This window comes from Mchenga conophoros, linkage group LG14 (genome assembly GCF_057382185.1).
Source record: "Mchenga conophoros isolate Kocher_MC1m ecotype Shallow Benthic linkage group LG14, M_conophoros_male_GT1.1, whole genome shotgun sequence".
In the NCBI taxonomy this organism is placed as follows: Eukaryota; Metazoa; Chordata; class Actinopteri; order Cichliformes; family Cichlidae; genus Mchenga; species Mchenga conophoros.
The window spans coordinates 36,731,737-36,752,360 of record NC_140539.1 but is presented as its reverse complement, the minus strand read 5'-3'; the positions used below and the strand labels follow the sequence as shown (position 1 = coordinate 36,752,360).

The window sequence follows — 20,624 nt, the reverse complement described above, 5'->3', positions numbered from 1 at the left end:
TAAGGGATCTCTGTGAGCTGATTTCCTTCTCTCACCTCCAGACGCCTCACTCTGACAGCCACAAGAAGAACAGCGTCCGACACAAACTTGTGTCCCTCACCCTGAAGAAGAAATCCAAGATCACCGAGGAGGTAAGAGAGAGGGAGGGTGATATGATGCTGGTCTTGTTTCTGTTAATTAAACATGAGCAGTCTGAGACTGAAAATTGTGCTTCTGGTGCAGAAGGAAATCTGGGTTTGAACTTCATGTTAAAAACATGAAGTCAGATTTTATCTCAAGCGCAGATGAAGATATTTTATCAATTTCAAGTCCATTTTGGGTCAAATCCATATATTTGTGAATAATTCTGCTAACAGACAGACAAATTAAGATAATCATGTAATCTGATGCTTTTCAGGTCACCAAGCGCCTTAACGATGGTGAGTACGGTCTTCATGGCAACAGCATGCTGGAAGATCGTCCCACATCCAACCTGGAGAAACTTCACTTTATCATCGGCAACGGGATCCTGAGGCCAGGACTCAGGTAAACAAACAAACAAAGGGTCATCATGTAGTTTCCCAAACTTACACAAAATTACCTTGGATATAAAAACTGGACATGTGGAGGAAAAAACTTGTATCTAAGCCGCCCTTTGTGTATTTGATAAAATAGACCTTCCCAGATGTCACAGCGCTGTGGCCCACTTTGAAATTTAAAAGTGAAAGTTTAAAATTTTCCAGTTTTCAGTGAAACTTTAATTTGAAGTTTGTTTGTTTTTTAAAAAGCAGATACTTTCAAATTTTCCTTTATCGAGCTGTTGCCTCATAAAAACGTTTACGTCACATATGGGAGATTAACACAATACGACGGTCTACGGACTCAAAGCTGCTCTTAAATTCAAGATGAATCTCTTTGGACATCTAAGCTGTCATCCCGTTGATTTTTCTTTTAGTCATCATTTTGTCATATTTGCCGTATGTTTATTATCATTGTTGTGCATTAATATTCATCTCAATGTATAAAGTGACGTGGTTGTGATTTGGTGCTTCACAAATGAACCTGATGTGAATTGAATTTATACATGAAGATGCCGTTGAATGAGTTAATAAAGCCATGCAGATAAAAATACATTTTAAATGGTAATTTAATGAAACGGCATGATTTCTTTTAAAGAGTAAATAATAGTGCAGAGGCTGGTGAACACGTGTGTGTCTGGCTGTGAATATGAAGCAGCGTTCACCATCAGGACAAAGTCTCGACATCCAGTTTCAGTTAATCTGCATAAAATGTGTCTCATAAAGTTCTGCTGGGTCTCTGTTAATGTCTTTGATATTTCTGAGGTGTAGGTGTGTGTGTGTGTGTGTGTGTGTTAGGGATGAGATCTACTGTCAGATCTGTAAGCAGCTGAGTCAGAACCCGTCTAAGAGTTCTCACGCTCGCGGCTGGATCCTCATCTCTTTGTGTGTCGGCTGCTTCGCTCCATCAGACAAATTTGTGAAGGTCAGTACGTCCAACGTTTGTGTTGGCATTTACACATTAGCCATGACGTTACATCTGTGTTTGTTTTGATTGCAGTATCTGAGGAACTTCATCAGCTGCGGGCCTCCAGGCTACGCTCCATACTGTGAAGAACGTCTAAGACGAACTTTTGTGAATGGGACGCGAGCGCAGCCTCCGTCCTGGCTGGAGCTGCAGGTATAAACCATAGACTGTATATAAAAGACAGACGTGGCCATTGTGACTTCACCCACCGTTTACTGGAACTGTTTCTTTTTGTGAAATCAACGTCCAGGCCACCAAATCAAAGAAGCCCATCATGTTGCCGGTGACGTTCATGGATGGCACGACCAAAACGCTGCTGACAGACTCGGCCACCACAGCAAAGGAGCTCTGCAGCGCCCTGTCCGACAAGATCAACCTGCGAGACCGCTTTGGCTTCTCGCTGTACATCGCGTTGTTTGACAAGGTGGGCACGCACACGGCATCATATGAGCTCCAAGGCATGACACTCCTTTCTAGCACCTGTTAGGCCTCACGCTCTGGAACAGTTTGGATCATCTGGATCTTTCTCAGATCTTGTGGCCACTGCAGAGATGTGAACCTCTCTGTTTGTTGGAGAAAAAACAGTCACCAGTTTGCACCTCTGATCTCGTCCTGCAGGTCTCCTCTTTAGGCAGCGGGAGCGACCATGTGATGGATGCCGTGTCGCAGTGCGAGCAGTACGCCAAAGAGCAGGGAGCTCAGGAGAGGAACGCCCCCTGGCGGCTGTTCTTCAGGAAAGAAATCTTTACGCCGTGGCACGAGCCAACAGAAGACCAGGTCGCCACCAACCTGATCTACCAGCAAACCGTCAGGGGCGTCAAGTTTGGAGAATACCGCTGTGACAGGGTGACTACACGTCCTTTATTTTCAAAGAATAGTGTTTAGCAAGTGCATGGGAAACATTTCTGCTCCAACAGTGGACATTATAACATTTTGTAGTCAGCCTTCTGTGGGCCTTAGAGGAACTGCAAATATTCTGCATTATTAATAAGGGTAAGAAGTCGGTAACGCTCACGTGTTAGGAGCACTGATTACTGTCAGGCTGGCTGAACAGGAGGCAGGACAAACTTTTTTTTAATTTATTCTGTCTCTGTGTCTCCAGGATGACCTCGCAGAGCTGGCCTCTCAGCAGTATTACATTGACTACGGTTCAGAGATCCTCCTGGAGCGCCTGCTGAGCCTCATCCCGTCTTACATCCCGGACAGAGAGATCACCACCTCCAGATCGGTGGAGAAGTGGGCTCACTTCATCATGGCTGCTCATAAAAAGGTGATTATCACCAGTAAGAAGGAGAGGTCTTTTTAGCCCGGCTTGTAGATGAACGTGATTCTGTTTGTCTTTTAGGGCCAACCGCAGCTTAAATTGTTGAAACGCTGAAATTTCATATCCAAGCTAAGATGTTCAGCTTGGACATTATCTGTAGCAGTATGATAAATACATTTATTTTATATATTTTTTTATTTTCACATGTAAATGTAATGAACATCTCTGTGCTCAGAGCATCTACACCCAGAAGAGATTTGACCCTCAGAAGGTGAAGGAGGAAGTGGTCGACTTTGCTCGCCACAAGTGGCCTCTGCTGTTCTCTCGTTTCTACGAAGCCTTCAAGTTTTCAGGTGAAACTTTTTTTTAAATTACTTTGAACAACTTTGGTGACACTTAGTTAAAGTGTGAAAATACTGAACAGTTTTATTGATTATTGGTAAAATGATTGATTAAGGTTTATTTCAACTATGACTGAAGTTACTCAGTTCAATAAAATTGTATTTATATAGCACCAAGGTGCTTTATATTGTAGGTAGAGATGCTACAATAATACAGAGAGAACCCCAACAGTCAGACGCCCCCCTATGAGCAAGCACTTGGAGACAGTGGGAAGGAAAAACTCCTTTGTAAACTCTTAAGGAGCTGCTTTTCCATCATCAGTCATTTCCATCCACTGCTTGCTCCTCCTGTCATAAAGCAGTGCAGCTGGCGAGCGCTACAGTGATGCTCAGCAGTTTGTTTTTATCAGAATCCTTATTTTTCGTTACAGTGCTCCATTATAAACAAACATTAACGGAGACAGACAATACACTAACTAAGAATAGCACAATATATGCAGGCATATATATACATAAAAGTCACTTATTAATAAATAAATGAAAAAGAACATGTGCAAGAAGGGTGTAGCTGTTGCAGTAAACAGTGTGTTAAGTGGATGAGTTGTACAGGGAGCCACAGGCAGGAATGATTTCCTGTGTCGTTCAGTGGTGCTTTTCGGTAATCTCAGTCTCTCACTGAGCGCGCTCCTGTGACTGACCAACATGTCATGGAGTGGGTGGGACAACATCCACCTCTCCAACACCACCTTAAGGGAGTCCAGCTCCATCCCCACAACATTACTGGCCTTACGGATCAGTTTATCGAGTCTGTTGGCATCTGCGACCCTCAGCCTGCTCCCCCAGCATGCAACAGCATAGAGGATCGCACTGGCCACCACAGACTCATAGAAAATCCTCAGCATTTTCTGGCAGATGTTGAAGGACCTCAGTCGCCTCAAAAAATAGAGACGACTCTGGCCCTTCCTGTAAAGTGCTGTGGTGTTTTTAGCCCAGTCCAGTTTATTGTCAATGTGTACTCCAAGGTATTTATAGTCCTCCACAATGTCAACACTGACCCCCTGGATTGAAACAGGGGTCAAGTGTTTCCTGGTCTTCCTGAAGTCCACGATCAGTTCCTTGGTCTTTGCCACGTTGAGCTGCAGATGATTCTGCTCACACCACGTGACAAAGGAGTCGACCACAGCCCGGTACTCTGTCTCATCATCCCTGCTGATGCATCCAACCACCGCAGAGTCATCAGAAAACTTCTGAAGATGGCAGGTCTCTGTGCAGTGGCTGAAGTCTGTGGTGTAGAGGGTGAAGAGGAAGGGGGAGAGGACAGTCCCCTGTGGTGCCCCTGTGTTGCTGATCACCTTGTCAGACACACACTGTGGGAGACGTACATATTGTGGTCTTCCTGTCAGGTAATCAACAATCCAGGACACCAGAGAAGCATCCACCTGCATCGCTGCTAACTTATCACCCAGGAGGGTCGGCCTGATGGTGTTGAAAGCACTGGAAAAGTCAAAAAACATGACCCTCACAGTGCTCGCCGGCTGGTCCAGATGGGTGTAGACACGATTGAGCAGGTAGATGATGGCGTCCTCTGTTCCGAGACGAGGCTGATAAGCGAACTGAAGGGGATCCAGATGTGGTCTTACTATGGGTCGCAGCTGGTCCAGGATGAGCCTTTCCAGGCTCTTCGTGATGTGGGAGGTCAGTGCCACGGGCCTGTAATCCTGGGGGCCACTGGGACGTGGCGTCTTTGGAATAGGGATGAGGCATGATGTCTTCCACAGCACTGGGACCCTCTGCAGACTCAGACTCAGCATAAACAGTTTATGAAAGACTCCACACAGCTGGGGGACACAGACACGAGGACGCGGGGACTCACTCCGTCTGGTCCAGCAGACTTGCCTGAGTGAAGTCTCCTCATTTGCATCTCAAAAAATGCAAATGAGGAGTGCATTTCTTGCCTCGAGTGCTGCAACACATCAGTTTTTCCACCTTCAGTACTGTGCTTCTTGTCGTTGAAGTAGCTCCCTTTTTAGATAAGCTGACATTCCTGGGCTTGTGTTGTTTTTGGGCACTAGGAAACGTGCCTGCATAGGGTTGCTGTAGCACTGATATCATGATATGACCCTTTAATGTTATGCAAAGTACCAGCGGCATTGCTGTAGCACCTCCAGTCTGCCATCAGTGATTTTCATTCCACTAACTTTGATACAATGTGACACGAAAATAAAGACGGATATTGTTTAAAGCAAAATTATTCAGAATTGTTATTTATATTTTAACCTCTTGGTTCTGTAAGTTCTTTTCTTTTTTAAATTTATTTTGATCTTTACTTCTCAGGTCCCAGTCTGCCTAAAAACGACCTCATCGTCGCCGTCAACTGGACGGGAGTTTATTTTGTAGATGAGCAGGAACAGGTCCTCTTAGAGCTCTCCTTCCCAGAAATCACTGCAGTTTCCAGCAGCAGGTGAGTCTACCTGTAGTCACCTGACCAATGACATGATTCTCTGATCGGAGGGCCGTGAGTGAGGAATGAGGGGTTAAGAGTTTCAGCGTATAAAGTGGAGCCTAAACTTAAATGTAAATTTCATCGTCATCCTGGACAGCGAAGCTGGTCAGTGCATATTTTGTTCTTTCAGGGGAGGAAAGCTGCAGGGTCAGAGTTTCACTTTAGCGACCATCAAAGGAGACGAGTACACCTTCACCTCCAACAACGCAGAGGACATACGGGACCTGGTGGTGACCTTCCTGGAGGGTCTGAGGAAGAGGTCAAAGTTTGTGGTCGCTCTGCAGGACAACCCCAACCCCAGTGAGTCCTGAGCAGAGAGGCACGCTCAGCTTGGAATGAAATAAATCCAGTGTGGAAAAGATTTACAAAGTGCCGTTTTCTTCCTCAGCTGGAGAGGAGTCGACGTTCTTGAGCTTCCGGAAAGGAGACCTGATCCTGTTGGACCAGGAGACCGGCGAGCAGGTCCTCAACTCTGGCTGGGCACACGGTGTTAACGAACGAACCAATCAGAAGGGAGACTTCCCAGTGGACTGCGTCTACGTCCTGCCCACCATGACCCGACCTCAGCAGGACATAGTGGTGAGGAGGAAAACATACCTAAAACGTCTGAGAATACAAAAAAATGTGATTACTGGGCACTTTCAGTCATTTCAGAGCCACCTTAGTGACTCCTCCAACCACCTAATGAGCATCAAACTGCCTCAAAAATGGGCTTTCAGCATTTAAAGGAGACTATAGCCAAACATCAGGATAAGCAAAAAACAAAAAGAGGACTGCTGAGATTGTACGCACAACAGCAAAAAGCACAATAACCACAAAATTATGTTTTTATTACATCTTAAGATTACAAAATGTTCCCATTTCCTGTTTAACAGTTTAGAGATCATACACTGTATATGAAAGATGGCCCACTGTGATGTCACAGATGCTGCTGTGTTAGGTTGTCTTTTGTGCTTACACAAAACATGATGCAGTCTGATGTGATCCGAACTATCAGGCGCTGGTCACCATGACGCCCGAGCAGCGTCAGGAGTCGGTTCGTGTTTCGCAGGTCGTCATGGTGGAAACTGATGACAGAACGAAACCCTACACGCTGGAGGAGTTCTCCTACGACTACTTCAGGTACACAGACCAAAAAACATGATAGATAGATATTCTTGCTTCAAAAACAAATATCTATTGTTCTGATGATCCTCTGCCTTCATTCCTGAGTCCTGCGATCTCTGTGTAACCTGCTCCTGTCAGGCCTCCTCCCAAACACACCCTGAGCCGGGTGATGGTCACGAAGAATCGCGGGAAAGACAAGCTGTGGAGCTGCACCCGAGAGCCGCTGAAACAGCCGCTGCTGAAGAAGGTCGTCAGCCACGAGGAGCTGGCTCAGGACGCCTGCATGTCTTTTATAGATATCCTTTAAACTGCCGACTGGTGGATCACCAAGCAGACTCTGAGCTTATGTTGTGTTCAGACTAAGCCCACAGACATGTTTTCACAACATTCACAAGCATTCATCGTTAACAGTAACGGCGTTCATCTCTCTCAGAGTTTAGGGCCATTCTAATTAGATGATCTTCTGCGTTTCTATCATGGTTTGAGTTTTGTCTCTGTTATTACATCGTTTGTATTTTACACTGTAAGGGAAAGACTATCAGATGCAGGTTAGAAACACCTCTTAGAAGCAGGTCAGGGTACTCTGCTAGAACCTACTGCCACTTCTGATACCTTTACACATTTACCTGGGGGTTTACTTTGAAGTTTGATCAAAAATAACTTTCATTTCAGCGGCCACCTGTCCATAAAAACTGCATGTAAAGAATCACCAGTCAAATCTGGTAAATGGTAAAAACTTAAAAAGCCTTTTTTGCTCCCTGGTAGTTAAACGTCTGCCACAGTCTCAGCTCTTGTAATCTCTCTGCTTTTATAATCTGCTTTTATATTGTACATGTGTCAGGGTTATTCCTTGACCTAGAGCCTACCTATCATGAAGTACATGGGCGACTACCCGTCCAAACGAACTCGCTCGGTGAACGAGCTGACGGACCAGATCTTTGAAGGGGCGCTGAAGGCCGAACCACTGAAGGATGAGATCTACTGTCAGATCATCAAACAGCTCACAGACAATCACATCAAGTGTGTAAATTCACCTCAGTCACACTTTCATTTACAGATTTTTAAGGATAAAACGATGAGGTGCACGTGGATGAAACTCAGATTTTTGTTGGTTTTTTGGGGGGGATGTGAAATAGACAATGATGCTGTTTTGTGCCGGCCTGTCAACCTGTGGTGGAGTCGGCCTCTAGTGGCCATTAGAGAAACTGTATTTCCCCCCACTGATTTAATTAAAAAAACTAGGGCTGGGTATCATCACTGATTTCTAGAATCAATGCGTTCCACCATTCGATTCTATTCGATTCAGAGAAATTTATCCTCAGACAGTCAGAAATATTATAATTCTGATCACGCATCAGTACATGTCCATATTTTTTTTGTCTATTAAAAAGAAAGCTGAAACTTGCGAGACTTTATCAAAGGTGTGAGCATCACAGCAGATGCCTTTGTGTCAAAATAGCTGAGGATAAAACATAGAAAAACATGAAGGTGATTTTCCTGGCCTGGGATTTATAAAAATATTCTGCAGTAGATCAAAAACGAAAGAAAACCATTAATCAACACATGAACATTGGCTGATGCTGCTGAAGTGAAGCAGAGCAAAGTTACAGAGGTTTGATTAGAGACACAGCTGAGCGTTTTGCAATTTTGCATAATTTTAAAAAGTTTAAATTTGTTCAGAATTGAACGGCAGAAATGAGGCTTTCTTTTCGGAAGTAAAAGGGGAAAAAAGCAGCGGCCGACAGCGCTGTAAACAACGGTAGATGTGTGCGTAATAAGCAAGCGAATAATGCAGAAAACAGATTTTTAGACGGGAAACTGTTCTTGAAGTACAGAGAGGGAGAGAGAGCTCTGCATGAAGTGTGATTTTTATCGTGGTGGAAGCAAAACAGCAAAAGTCAGAGTGAATTCATGACGATGTTTATGTGAAGCGAAGTTTGGATCTTCTTTTGCTGCTGGTTCGGTCAATATTGTTTGGAGAGAGATAAAGTCAGTGCGCCCCAGGGTGGCTGTGGCTACAATGTAGCTGCCATCACCAGTGTGTGAATGTGTGTGTGAATGGGTGGATGACTGGATGTGTAAAGCGCTTTGGGGTCTTTAGGGACTAGTAAAGCGCTATACAAATACAGGCCATTTACCATAAAACCTGCAGCTTCAGAATCGAGTGCAAAAAGGACGTAAACACAAAGCGCGGACCCACCAATGGATCAGAATCAGTGAGCTGTCAGCTTTTAGCCCCGACCGTGTCCGTGCCGTCGGGTGAGAAAGCCGACAGCTCACTGATTCTGATCCGTCGGCGGGTCCGCGCTTTGTGTTTACGTCTTTGTGCAGAATCCGTGTTCCTGCTCTCGTTTACCGTTTTAGCTGTTCGGCAGTTGTTGAAATTTTGAGGTTTAACCTGAGGGCAAAATTAATTTATATTTAAAAATTGATTCAGGATTTGAATGAATCGATATCACGTTATCCAAGCTAGAATCGATTTTAATCGCTAAATCGATAATCAAAACCCACCCCTATAAAAACCCCAGAGATGCTGCTTTGTCCATGAAATGAAGCAAAAGTGCTTTTATGCAAAATAAATTGAGTAGAAGAAGTTAAAACTAAATGTTCACATTACTTGTTGCATTCAGTGGACAGTCATCATTCAGTCTGTGGCTGCAGGCAGATTAAATTTTTCTGTGCAGAAGCTGAAGGTGAGTGTTGTGTTGCTGCAGGTACAGTGAGGAGAAAGGCTGGGAGCTGCTGTGGTTGTGCACTGGGTTGTTTCCTCCTAGTAACGTGCTGTTGCCGCACATCCAGCGCTACCTCCAGTCCAAGAAGCACCACCCGCTGTCTGGAGACTGCATGCAGAGGGTGCACAAAGCGCTACGGTAACACCTCAGACTTTCAGCCTGAAACAATCATCGTATTTGGTGTTGACATATTTTTTTTCCAACCAGTTTTGCTGCTTTTTGTCATCATTAACAGAAATGGATCCAGGAAGTACCCTCCTCATTTGGTGGAAGTGGAGGCCATCCAACATAAAACGACCCAAATCTTCCATAAAGTCTACTTCCCCGACGACACAGACGAGGTCGGACACACAAGCCTGCAGGTGTAAACTTTCTCTGTAAATAAACGTGTTTGAAAAATGAGTCTTCGTGTTGGTCTCACACCTGCAGGCCTTCGAGGTGGAGTCGAGCACCAAGGCGAAGGATTTCTGTCAGAACATTTCCACCAGACTGCTGCTCAAATCTCCCGAAGGCTTCAGCCTCTTCGTCAAGATCTCGGACAAGGTCAGAGGTCAACGATGGTTTCTCAGAACCTCAGAGTATTACAGCTTTACTGGTTTCAGGAGGTTTTCCTCAAACCAGTACACAACTCTAAAGAAATACTGGGATTATTAGATGTCTGTACTAGTCATCACTATTGTTCCTTTACAGTTTGTTCCACCTTAACCACAAAACACGTCCTCAACAGAAGGAACTTGCAGTTTTTACACGAAAATGTAAAGTTTCTAAATACAAATACATTTAAATGTCTTAAGGACACAGTTATGATTCTGTGTGCAGCTTACAAACCATTTCTGTAAGTTTCTAAAATTACCGCTATATGGTCGAGTAGATGTCACTTTTATATTGCAATTGAATTAATTTTTTTTTAATTCTTTTGATTGTTAACAGTTTAAACATTGCCTCTTAAAATTGATGAATTATTGCTTTTGAGTCTTGCATTTAACACTTCAATGATTACAGCTGCTCTCTATAACAACACAAATCTTTCATTCACAAAGTTTAATTTCTTGATTAACTTCACGCTGATGTTTCTGTGTGTGCCCTCTGCAGGTGATCAGTGTACCTGAGGGAGATTTCTTCTTTGACTTCGTCAGACATTTAACGGACTGGATCAAGAAATCTCGGCCGGCTAAAGACGGTCGGTACCGTGTTTAAAATATCTTTGGGTTGAGTTCAGGACTTTTAAAAGCAAAACTGTGAAATATTAATGAGAAGTTAATATTTAATAAAACAAACTGCAGATTTCATGCTGATCAAACAGTTTCACAAAACTTCTCGGTGTAACCTTCATGACAGATCTCTGATTAGAGCGCACATGATAAACAGTGTTTTTCACCACATACACCGTGTGTGTGTGTGTGTGTGTTACAGACTTGTGTTCAGAGGAAATAAGACAAGTTGATTACATTCAAAGCAAAAACAGATGGAGAGGAGTAGGCATTCCTGCTGTGTAATATACAGATGTATGCATGTAGCCACCGTGGGGTCAGTTGTTGGTCAGTGAAGCTGAGCGTTTGTTGCCATCATGGCTCTTTGAAGGTACTGGTTTGTTATCCTCTCCACTCTAATGGGAGTGATTGATAAACTGAACATCACGTGGTATTCATTAAGAATACAGCAGCGAGTAAGATCAGCCAACACGTTTCAAAAGGTGCAGCTTTTACTTTGAAGGCCAACAGTCTGTTTCTGGCTTGTGTTAACGACCAGCGGCTGCCGGTGGCCAAGCTGACCGGGGGCCTTCTTATCGAGCATCATTATCATCCTGATCACCACACGCCCAGAATGGTGGACAAGTTCACGTCGTGCAGTGTTTTCAAAACTTAAACAGAGATGGAAGAAAAAATGACAAGATAGAGAAGTTTAAACTTAATTTCTTGGACTCGGGTGAGTTCTGAAAATGTTTCTTCGTCATTGGCTGTTCGGTGAATATTTGTTGGCTGAGAAACAGTAAAAACACTCCAGCTGAACTCCTGTGTGTTTGTGCTGAATACACCGTTAGTTTGTTGGGGTTTGCTTAACTGCAAAGTTACATGGAATCACAGTTCATGCTGACCTTCGACCTTCCATCTCGTCGTACAGGAATCGTTCCCTCTCTGACCTATCAGGTGTTCTTCATGAAGAAGCTGTGGACTAACACGGTTCCAGGGAAGGACTCCTTCGCTGACTCCATCTTCCACTACTACCAGGTCAGTTTTACCAGAGACGCACTGAGAACGACTCGGCCTGCATGTTTCAGGACTTATATCTGACCCCAGACTTCCTGATCCACGTGCCAGTCATTACTGTCAGTCCGACTGGAAACGCAGATCAGTTAAACACAGTTTCCTGTGTAAGACGATAGCTATGCACGTGCTTTCCACGTTAAGATTCTGTTTTAGTGGGGCACATATCATGTAATCACATTATTTCCTATCTGTCTGAGACAACAGCGTCTACTTACTACTGGACAATCCCTTGGATCTTATTCTGAAAGTTCAGCTGCAGGCCGTCAGGTCGGGCTCGTGTCTCTTAGCTGCAGAACCCCAGAACCTGCAGCAGGTGGAGAACTAGAGCTGCTATGCAGAGCTCACCAATGCTGGTTAGAGGAGCTAAAAGTACTAACAGCACAGCAAGACTGAGGAGTCGTGTTAAATAATTACCCACAAAGATTATATTTGCCATAAATGAGCAGCCCCCTGTTCACAGAAGAACTCACTGGAGAGGAAGCTGATTATTCCTGTTACATGTGCCACACAGTACATATCAGTATATATTAGTCAATTTATTTTGAAAAAGCATGGGCACATCTGTACACCTCCATGATTGTTCAAAATGACAGCGTCTCGTCCAGTGTTGGAAACGTTCATTTTAAAGATGGTCTTTGTGTGCGGTTTCATTTTGTCACCAACAGTTTAACGAAGCGTCTCTTTGTTCTCTCACCATCTCTGCACTGATTTAGGAGCTGCCTAAATACTTGCGTGGCTACCACAAATGTTCACGAGAGGAGGTTTTCCAGCTCGCAGCGCTTATCTATCGCGTCAAGTTCGAAGATGACAAATCCCATTTTCCCACAATTCCCAAGATGCTTCGGGAGCTGGTTCCCCAGGACCTCATCCGCCAGATGTCACCAGATGACTGGAAGAGGGTAAAACTCCCCCAACAAAACAAAAAACAAGCTTTTTAAAAATTACTTAAAGTTACTGAAGTCAGATGTTTGTACAGACTGATCAGTGTTTCTGCTGAGATCATCTAAAGTTTGACAAATCAGCTGCTTTGAGAAAAGAACAGCTGTTGTTTCTGTGCTGAAGTCTGTGCTGCTGCTGTTTAGTAAGAGTGTGTGTGTGTGTGTGTGTGTGTGTGTGTGTGTGTGTGTGTGTGTGTACGCACGCAGTCTGTTGTTGCATACTTCAACAAGCAGGCCGGGAAATCGAGGGAAGAGGCCAAACTGATGTTTCTGAAGGTCATCTACAAATGGCCGACCTTTGGCTCCGCCTTCTTTGAGGTTAAGGTAAACGCGCCTGAGCTTGTCACCTCCACAGTGTAACCTGAGTGTTTGGCTGATGCCAGGAAGGACGAATGTCTAACATCACCAAAAAGTGTTCACATTAAATTAAATGTGTTTTTGTTTTGAGGCAAATGTGTAAAAAAACAAAGTTTGTTCAAGCAATCAGCAACCTCGTGCTGTTTCCGGGGCAACTGTGGCTGAAATCTCCGAATGTTCTCATTTCAATAGAAACCGACTTTATCCTGCAAGATCTCCAGTATTTTTCACAGCCACAGTCTAAAAAAATGATCAGAGGAAAAGACCGACAAAGTCTTTGTCAAACGTCTCTGGACTTCTCGAACTCCCACCTCAAAGTAAAAAATAACGAAATTGGAATAAACGCAGACAGGTGAAGCATGCAGACTTTACTGTAGGCTGATTCACAGAAAAATAAGGCAATAAATAATCATTCTGCCATTTTCCTTCAGGCTGCTTCAGTAGTTGTGGATGATCTACATCAAATTGACTACAGATTGTGTTAGTGGCTCAGTTAGATTTACTTGTTTCAGTTAGTTTTTATTAGTTTTCAGTCTTAGTTTTCTCTCAGTTAAAGTAATGGGTACTGTTTGTTAAGGGCAAAGTTCAGAGCAGGTATGACACAGGCTGTAGTTATGCAGACAAATGTTCCAACGCCTCCTAATGCTGGCTACAAACTGAGGTGTGTGTTTATTTTAGTTATCAATAATAACTTTCACGTTAATGAGAGGTCAGTTTGATTGTGCAGGGCGCCATAACAGACAGAAAACCAACACGTCCAGTGTGAGCGCCGAGCACTCTGCCAGCTGTTTACAGCTGTGAACATGAAGGAGCAAAAGCGGGATGATGATGGATGGAAGAATCAGTGCTGTGTAGTCTGCGCCCGCCATCTGAAACACCTGATTACACAAACAGAGTCCACATTTATGCTACAAACTACAGAGAAACGCGACAGTTTTACATGTAAGGTTAGAGATGATTAGTGAATATTTACCCATCCTAACATGTGGCTTCTGTCTTTTAGCAAACCACAGAGCCCAACTACCCGGAGATCCTGCTGATCGCCATCAACAAGCATGGAGTCAGTCTCATTGACCCCAAGTCAAAGGTTCGTTAATAATCATAACTCCCGGCATACGTATCGGTTATGTTTTAGCCGCTGCGCTCGTTAACCTGTTAAGCCGGTGCAGTAGCTTTGATGACCTCTGTGTCTGCAGGACATCCTGACCACTCACCCCTTCACCAAGATCTCCAACTGGAGCAGCGGGAACACCTATTTCCACATCACCATCGGCAACCTGGTCAGAGGAAGCAAACTGCTGTGTGAGACCTCACTGGTGGGTGCCAGCAATGAACACTTAAACACACACACACTTACTTTTGTTCTATGTTTGATTTACTAAGAGTTCAGGTGCTTGAGCTGGGAGTCAGAGGTTTAGAAGGTGGAGCATTGCTGCGTTACGAGTATTCACAGTGAAAGTCCTGTGGGTATTTTATTCATACAACACTTTTTAACCCTGTCATGCATGAATGATGGCAACCTCAATCAGGATTTTTTTCTTAGTTATTTTTATTCATCTTTAGGCATAAAAAGATAAATAAAACTACTTAAGAAAAAAGTCCTGATTGAGGTTGCCATCATTCATGCATGACAGGGTTAAATAACAATTACAATGAAACGCGTCACACATCTGTAGTAACATTAAATGACCAGTGTGTGTGCCATACATTTTCACACCTGAGCCTAAACTCTCGCGGCCCAGTACTAAAACGACTCACGGACCGGTACCGGCCCGGGGATTGGGGACCGCTGCATGAAAGGCTTAAGCAGGATTCGATTGTTGTCGCAGCTCTAAAAGTGTCGGTGGTGAGTGGAGCATTTTACAGTCCCAAAATCTTTTCTTTTTGAATAAACTTAAAAAAAAAATTTAAATTAGGAAAGTCTCACGAATTCTAAAAAAAGACTTAGAAATAAGCGATAAACACAAACCTGAGTCTATCATGATTATTGAAACATTAGTTTATCTTATTTTTTTTATTGTTTGATATTTGTTTCCAGTAGAAAGTGTGTGTTTGTTTATTGTAGCTTTATGGTCAAAGGAGCTTGTAAAGAAAAGCGTCTGGACTTCTTTAAGTTACTTGAAGACGTTTCACCTCTCATCCGAGAAGCTCCTTCAGTTCTAAGGTCAAATGGTGGAGAGTCCCAGATATAAACCTAGTGGGAGTTTCCCCCCACAGAGGGACAAAAGGACCCCCTGATGATCCTCTAATCGCCTGAGCCAAGGTGTGAAACTGGGTGTGGGTCCCAATCAGCCAGAGTTTCGGGTGAGTTCATTGTGAAACCTGGCCCCACCTTATCATGCGAATTCCTGAGGTCAGCTGGCCCAGGATGTGAGTGGGCGTTAAGGCGTCTGGGGAGGGATCTCAAAACTGGATTATAGATGGCAGAGAGTTGGTGTCGTAAACCACCGCCTCTGTTCAAAGATGGTCGCTCACAGTGGACATAGATGGCTTCTTTCACTCCTCTTTCAAACCATCTGTCCTCTCTGTCCAAAATGTGAACATTGGCATCCTCGAAAGAGTGTCCTTTATCCTTAAGATGCAGATGGACTGCTGAGTCTTGTCCTGTGGAGGTGGCTCTTCTGTGTTGTGCCATGCGCTTGTGAAGTGGCTGTTTGGTCTCTCCAATGTAGAGGTCTGGGCATTCCTCGCTGCACTGTACAGCTGCTGAAAGAGAAGTGAAAGAAGCCATCTATGTCCACTGTGAGCGACCGTCTTTGAACAGAGGCGGTGGTTTACGACACCAACTCTCTGCCATCTATAATCCAGTTTTGAGATCCCTCCCCAGACGCCTTAACGCCCACTCACATCCTGGGCCATCTGACCTCAGGAATTCGCATGATAAGGTGGGGCCAGGTTTCACAATGAGCTCACCCAAAACTCTGGCTGATTGGGACCCACACCCAGTTTCACACCTTGGCTCAGGCGATTAGAGGATCATCAGGGGGTCCTTTTGTCCCTCTGTGGGGGGAAACTCCCACTAGGTTTAAATGTGGGACTCTCCACCATTTGACCTTAGAACTGAAGAAGCTTCTCGGATGAGAGGTGAAACGTCTTCAAGCAACTTAAAGAAGTCCAGACGCTTTTCTTTGCAAGCTCCTTTGACTACGATGACCTGGATGACTGAGAACCTTCACAGACATTGTAGCTTTGTTTTATAGTATAGTTAAACTCGATTGTATCAGTTTATTTATTCTTTCCACTTAAATGAAACCAAAAAAAAGGGAATTATGTAAAACTATAATAAAAAATGTGATTGGAGTGGAGAGGTCAGCTGACTGTGTGATTAAACCTTCAGGGCTACAAGATGGATGACCTGCTGACCTCCTACATCAGCCAAATGTTGACCACCATGAACAAGCACCGGTCAGGGCGGGGCCACAGCAAGTGAACTTCTTACTGGCAGGAGGCCACTGAGCTCATCCGCCTCTTACGTCCTATTGGCCAGCACTGCAGCTGGGGGCGGACCTTTACCAGCCACCTTTGGAGGATGAGCCGCAGTCCTTCTGCTAGCACAGAAGGGTCAAAGTGCACCTGGGAGAGTTCGAATGCTAGCGGCAGCAGCGACCCCGGCGAAGGCCCCAGCAACAATTACCACTACAGCTATGATGAAGACGAGCCGTCCAGTGAGGATGACTACCTCTGAACTGTCCTTTCTGACTGCGTCACCTTAAGAAGACGCTGTCATCGTCAGGTCTGAGCCTTAAGTACACACTGCAGTGACCCTGAACATGACCCTGTATTAGCACTTTATGCTAACCTGACTTCTAATTGAGCATTTTTACATATTAGCATAGCAACACGCTAATGCGCCAGACTGCTGTAAGGGGATATTTGACTGTTAACAGGGTTTGTGCAGGTTTTAGAGAGCATTAAAGCCTCTTACTTTTGCCCAATGTTTACGATATCACGTGTTTCAGATGTCACACCTGTGGGGACCCCCTGCCTCATTATAAGCTCATCAAATCCATCCATTAAAGTTCACTTGTACATGTTTAGGTCAAACTAATGGACTGACTACTCCTTTACATGTTTTAATACATACACAGATAATAAATTATTTTAGGCCATTTCTTGCTGATTCCTTTTGTTTCTTCAGCACTTTCACAAATAATTTGATGAACTCTGCAGACATCTAAATTACCCCAGAAGGAGTTAAAATGCACAGAAACATTCAGCTGAGACATGAGGCTGAAGAGTCAGAACTCATCAAACTGAGGCTGATTTTAAAAAGTAGCTCAGAGTGTAGAAAAAGATTATCTGAGATCACAAAAACCATCCAGCCTGAGAGCGTAAAAACAGCGTAGTCTTTTAAAGACGTATATTTTCTCATCTCTCACTGAGTAAATGTTTGTTCTTTGAATTACTCGATCCGTCCATCTTATCCAGATGATTAAATAGCTGTAGTTTCATATGCAGCATTAACAGGAACTTACATTTCAGTAAATTTAACATCAATGATTTTCAAACTGATATTAGACTGTATATTAATTTTTAATAAAAGGGCTAAAAAGCTCTTAAATTTTGCTGGTAACTCTGTAAATACCCTGAAACACACATTTGTCATTCGTTAGTTTCATGTGTGTAAATTAGAGCCTTACAGCAGATTTAGCGATTTGTTTTTTGAGCATCTTGAAATACTCAAAGTCAAAAAGTTTATGGCTTTTCTTTGATACAACACTTCCTGAAAGTCAAGGTCAGACACATTTGAGATTTTATGTTCATGTGTATCGTCTGCTCTTATTGGGTTCCAGTTCATCATTTGTTTTTAGTAGTTCTTTCCCTGACCTTAGGTCCAAACTGAGAGGAGGCCAGAGGGGTGTACTACGATGGCTTAGTGGGCCATGTCGAGCTTAAAGTCAGAGTTTCCTCTGTCATGAAAGTGGCTCTGTTTAACTGGCACAATAACCTGGTCAGGAGCAGGTTTTGTGCTCAGAGTTAAGTCACTGACTCATATTTACATCATGCTTTAAGTGCAATATGAATCCTCTGCTGTGGGAATACGTTTGATATGCAACTTGTTAAGCTGCACTTTACTACCATGACAAACTTACAGCAGCATAAACTCTGCATGGCATTGACATGTGAATCTGCATGTACTCAGCTGGTAATACAGGAAATGTTTTTATAAGTGCTCCTCATTTACAGTTTAGTCTGCTTTACACTGCTGCAATTGCAGCATCTAGAACCCAGAACACACACTAAGATTATTCAAGTATTTCACTGTTTAAATGTGTCCAGTTTAAGGTTTCAGAGCTCTGATGTGCAGCCGTCAGGTTAGAAATAATCAGCAGCGCAGAGTGCGCTTGGCTTGAATTAAAATATTCAAATTTGTACCACTATTTTTATCATCTGTGACTTTAAAGTAGGTGTCACTCACGGGGATCATTTTCTGTGGATAAAGTCACATGACGTGACTTTGGTTTCAGGTTTTTCTTTGTCCAGCTGACACAAAGAAAACCTGGCTGTGGTGAACGTCCTTCGTAGCACACCTCTGAGCTTATTTAAAACTTTTCTGTTGTTTTTGTGACACTAAATTGACCTGTAACATGTTTTTAATCTTTAGGTTAATGACTTCAGTGTGTCACAGTTTAATACAGGGGATTATTTTAATACTCATGGTTTATGTTTACACTTTTTATTTCTTTACAACTGTTCAGTTTTACATTTTTGCCTGTATTGCGTCATTTCTGTGAGAGCTGCTGCTTCTTCCTGTATGAGGCTTTTACATTCTAGTTTGTAAAAATGTTCTCAAAGGTCACTTGTTAGCTGGTTATGGGGTTTCCAGCTGAATCTCAGTTTTCCTAATATGGATGAGTTCTATCTTTTGAACTGGAATTGACCTAATCAGGATCAAAGCCAATACTGTCCTGATGAGTAATGTGGACCCTGAGTTAAAACAAACTACCATCAGTCACGTCACTTTTTCCTGCCTTTAAAACAGGCTTGGTCAACTCCAGTCCTCGAGGGCCGGTGTCCTGCAGGTTTTAGATCTCACTCTGGGTCTACACACCTGAATCAAATGATTAATTCATTACCAGGCCTCTGGAGAACTGCAAGATATGTCGAGAAGGTAATTTAACTATTTAAATCGGGTGTATTGAATCAAGGACACATTTAAAACCTGCAGGCCACTGGCCCTTGAGACCTAGAGTTCCCCCGCCCCTGGTTTAAAGTAAACTTTGCCTACCTACTTGTGTAAGTCTTTAAATCTTTATTATCCAGCGAATGAGAAATTTGGATGTTACACAGCCCTTATAGCAAGGGGGATATAAAAATATAGAAGGAAGACACAAAGTAAATGTCCTCTCCTGCTAAAACATGCTGTTAAAAACGCTGATATTTTCACTGTTACATAAATCTTAAATACACACTTTGACCTGTAAAGGTCGCCATTACTCTGGTTATACGCCACGGCAATCATCATCATTTTTGATGTTTACGAGGTACAAAGAAAAACCACACTTGCTGATTTCTGTTGGAACTCCCAGTTAAAGTAAAATAAGAGTACATTTGGAAGTTGCAAACTATGGATATTAAGTTCGAGTTCCCTTTTAATACATATTAAAGGTTTTAGATGCAAAATCCATTTAGACCTGTACTCAGGCATTCAAGTACAATTTGTCCAAAGTATTAGCAAATCATTACTGAGTAACTATAGATTAGCTCATGAAAGTCCTATTAATGAGAACAACTAATGAATTTAACAGAAGCAAACGCGTAGCTCCATATCAAGGCTGAGCTCCTGGAAATGTACAGAGACTCAGTTTCACTGTTCACTGTTCTTGCAGGTACAGATGCTAAGTCAGATATCAATTAAAAATACTACAATAAAGGTCTCATGGTTCAGTTTTTGACTTTCGTTTGTGTAATAAATTTATGTCGAAGCTGCTGGTGTCTCAGACTTGAGTGTCCGGTGGCGTTGGTCTGGTGGTGCAGGGGCTCGGTGTGAGTCGCTAAGTTTGATATTTTAACCTAAACTATGATCCACTAAATCTAACTGAACAGAAGGTAAAGGTAATAAAAATAATCTGCATGTTTATCATAAAGTTGCAACAAACCTATCCACAATCAGTAAACACTGTTGATAGTTAATTAACCTTTTTATAGTTATTTGCTCTGAATTTACAATTAAGGTTTACATGATAATTGTGTTTTTGTTGTGTTTGAAATTCCAGCCTGGTTCTTTTTTTAACCTCATTACGTCGACCTGTTGAACCCTTCATTCTTCTGGTAACCAGCTCTGGGCTTTTGTCTGTATAATAAACTGGTGTTTGTAACTGTGCCAATCAGCCCATTTGATACATTCGCGTTTGAAGTTTTTGCCTTTTGTGTTTCTGTTTTCAGAGTATTAGTCTGTGTTTTGACTCTGATTGTGTAACTCATCATCCTGACTTCCTGTAGTGTTTCTGTAACGTGTGCTCTCACTTTTGTACAAAGCACTCAGTAAATTTGGATTCAACTTAATTTCACTACTGTAATATTCAAAACAAGTATGATCAGTCAAACGTCTGAAATACTAAAAGATTAAAATGTCTTACTAAAGTTGGAT

General features: G+C 43.0%; 1 protein-coding gene across 6 annotated transcripts in view; it reads left to right on the top strand.

Moving 5' to 3' along the window:
* LOC146560292 (unconventional myosin-VIIa-like) overlaps positions 1 to 20,623 on the top strand; it is a 75,874-nt gene extending 55,251 nt beyond the window's left edge. For all 6 annotated transcript variants that reach the window (XM_085244269.1, XM_085244268.1, XM_085244266.1 and 3 more), the window contains 24 exons: positions 42 to 131; positions 398 to 525; positions 1,356 to 1,482; positions 1,558 to 1,677; positions 1,775 to 1,948; positions 2,143 to 2,370; positions 2,627 to 2,794; positions 3,024 to 3,141; positions 5,464 to 5,590; positions 5,763 to 5,932; positions 6,021 to 6,211; positions 6,630 to 6,754; positions 6,878 to 7,035; positions 7,606 to 7,759; positions 9,454 to 9,609; positions 9,707 to 9,812; positions 9,901 to 10,014; positions 10,564 to 10,651; positions 11,593 to 11,699; positions 12,452 to 12,637; positions 12,884 to 13,000; positions 14,037 to 14,120; positions 14,230 to 14,349; positions 16,371 to 20,623. In XM_085244269.1, coding sequence (XP_085100395.1) covers positions 42 to 131; positions 398 to 525; positions 1,356 to 1,482; positions 1,558 to 1,677; positions 1,775 to 1,948; positions 2,143 to 2,370; positions 2,627 to 2,794; positions 3,024 to 3,141; positions 5,464 to 5,590; positions 5,763 to 5,932; positions 6,021 to 6,211; positions 6,630 to 6,754; positions 6,878 to 7,035; positions 7,606 to 7,759; positions 9,454 to 9,609; positions 9,707 to 9,812; positions 9,901 to 10,014; positions 10,564 to 10,651; positions 11,593 to 11,699; positions 12,452 to 12,637; positions 12,884 to 13,000; positions 14,037 to 14,120; positions 14,230 to 14,349; positions 16,371 to 16,463 — 3,249 coding nt within the window. In that variant the 3' untranslated portion in view covers positions 16,464 to 20,623. The remainder of the gene's footprint in view (positions 1 to 41; positions 132 to 397; positions 526 to 1,355; positions 1,483 to 1,557; positions 1,678 to 1,774; positions 1,949 to 2,142; positions 2,371 to 2,626; positions 2,795 to 3,023; positions 3,142 to 5,463; positions 5,591 to 5,762; positions 5,933 to 6,020; positions 6,212 to 6,629; positions 6,755 to 6,877; positions 7,036 to 7,605; positions 7,760 to 9,453; positions 9,610 to 9,706; positions 9,813 to 9,900; positions 10,015 to 10,563; positions 10,652 to 11,592; positions 11,700 to 12,451; positions 12,638 to 12,883; positions 13,001 to 14,036; positions 14,121 to 14,229; positions 14,350 to 16,370) is intronic.
* The last annotated feature ends 1 nt before the right edge of the window (position 20,624 follows it).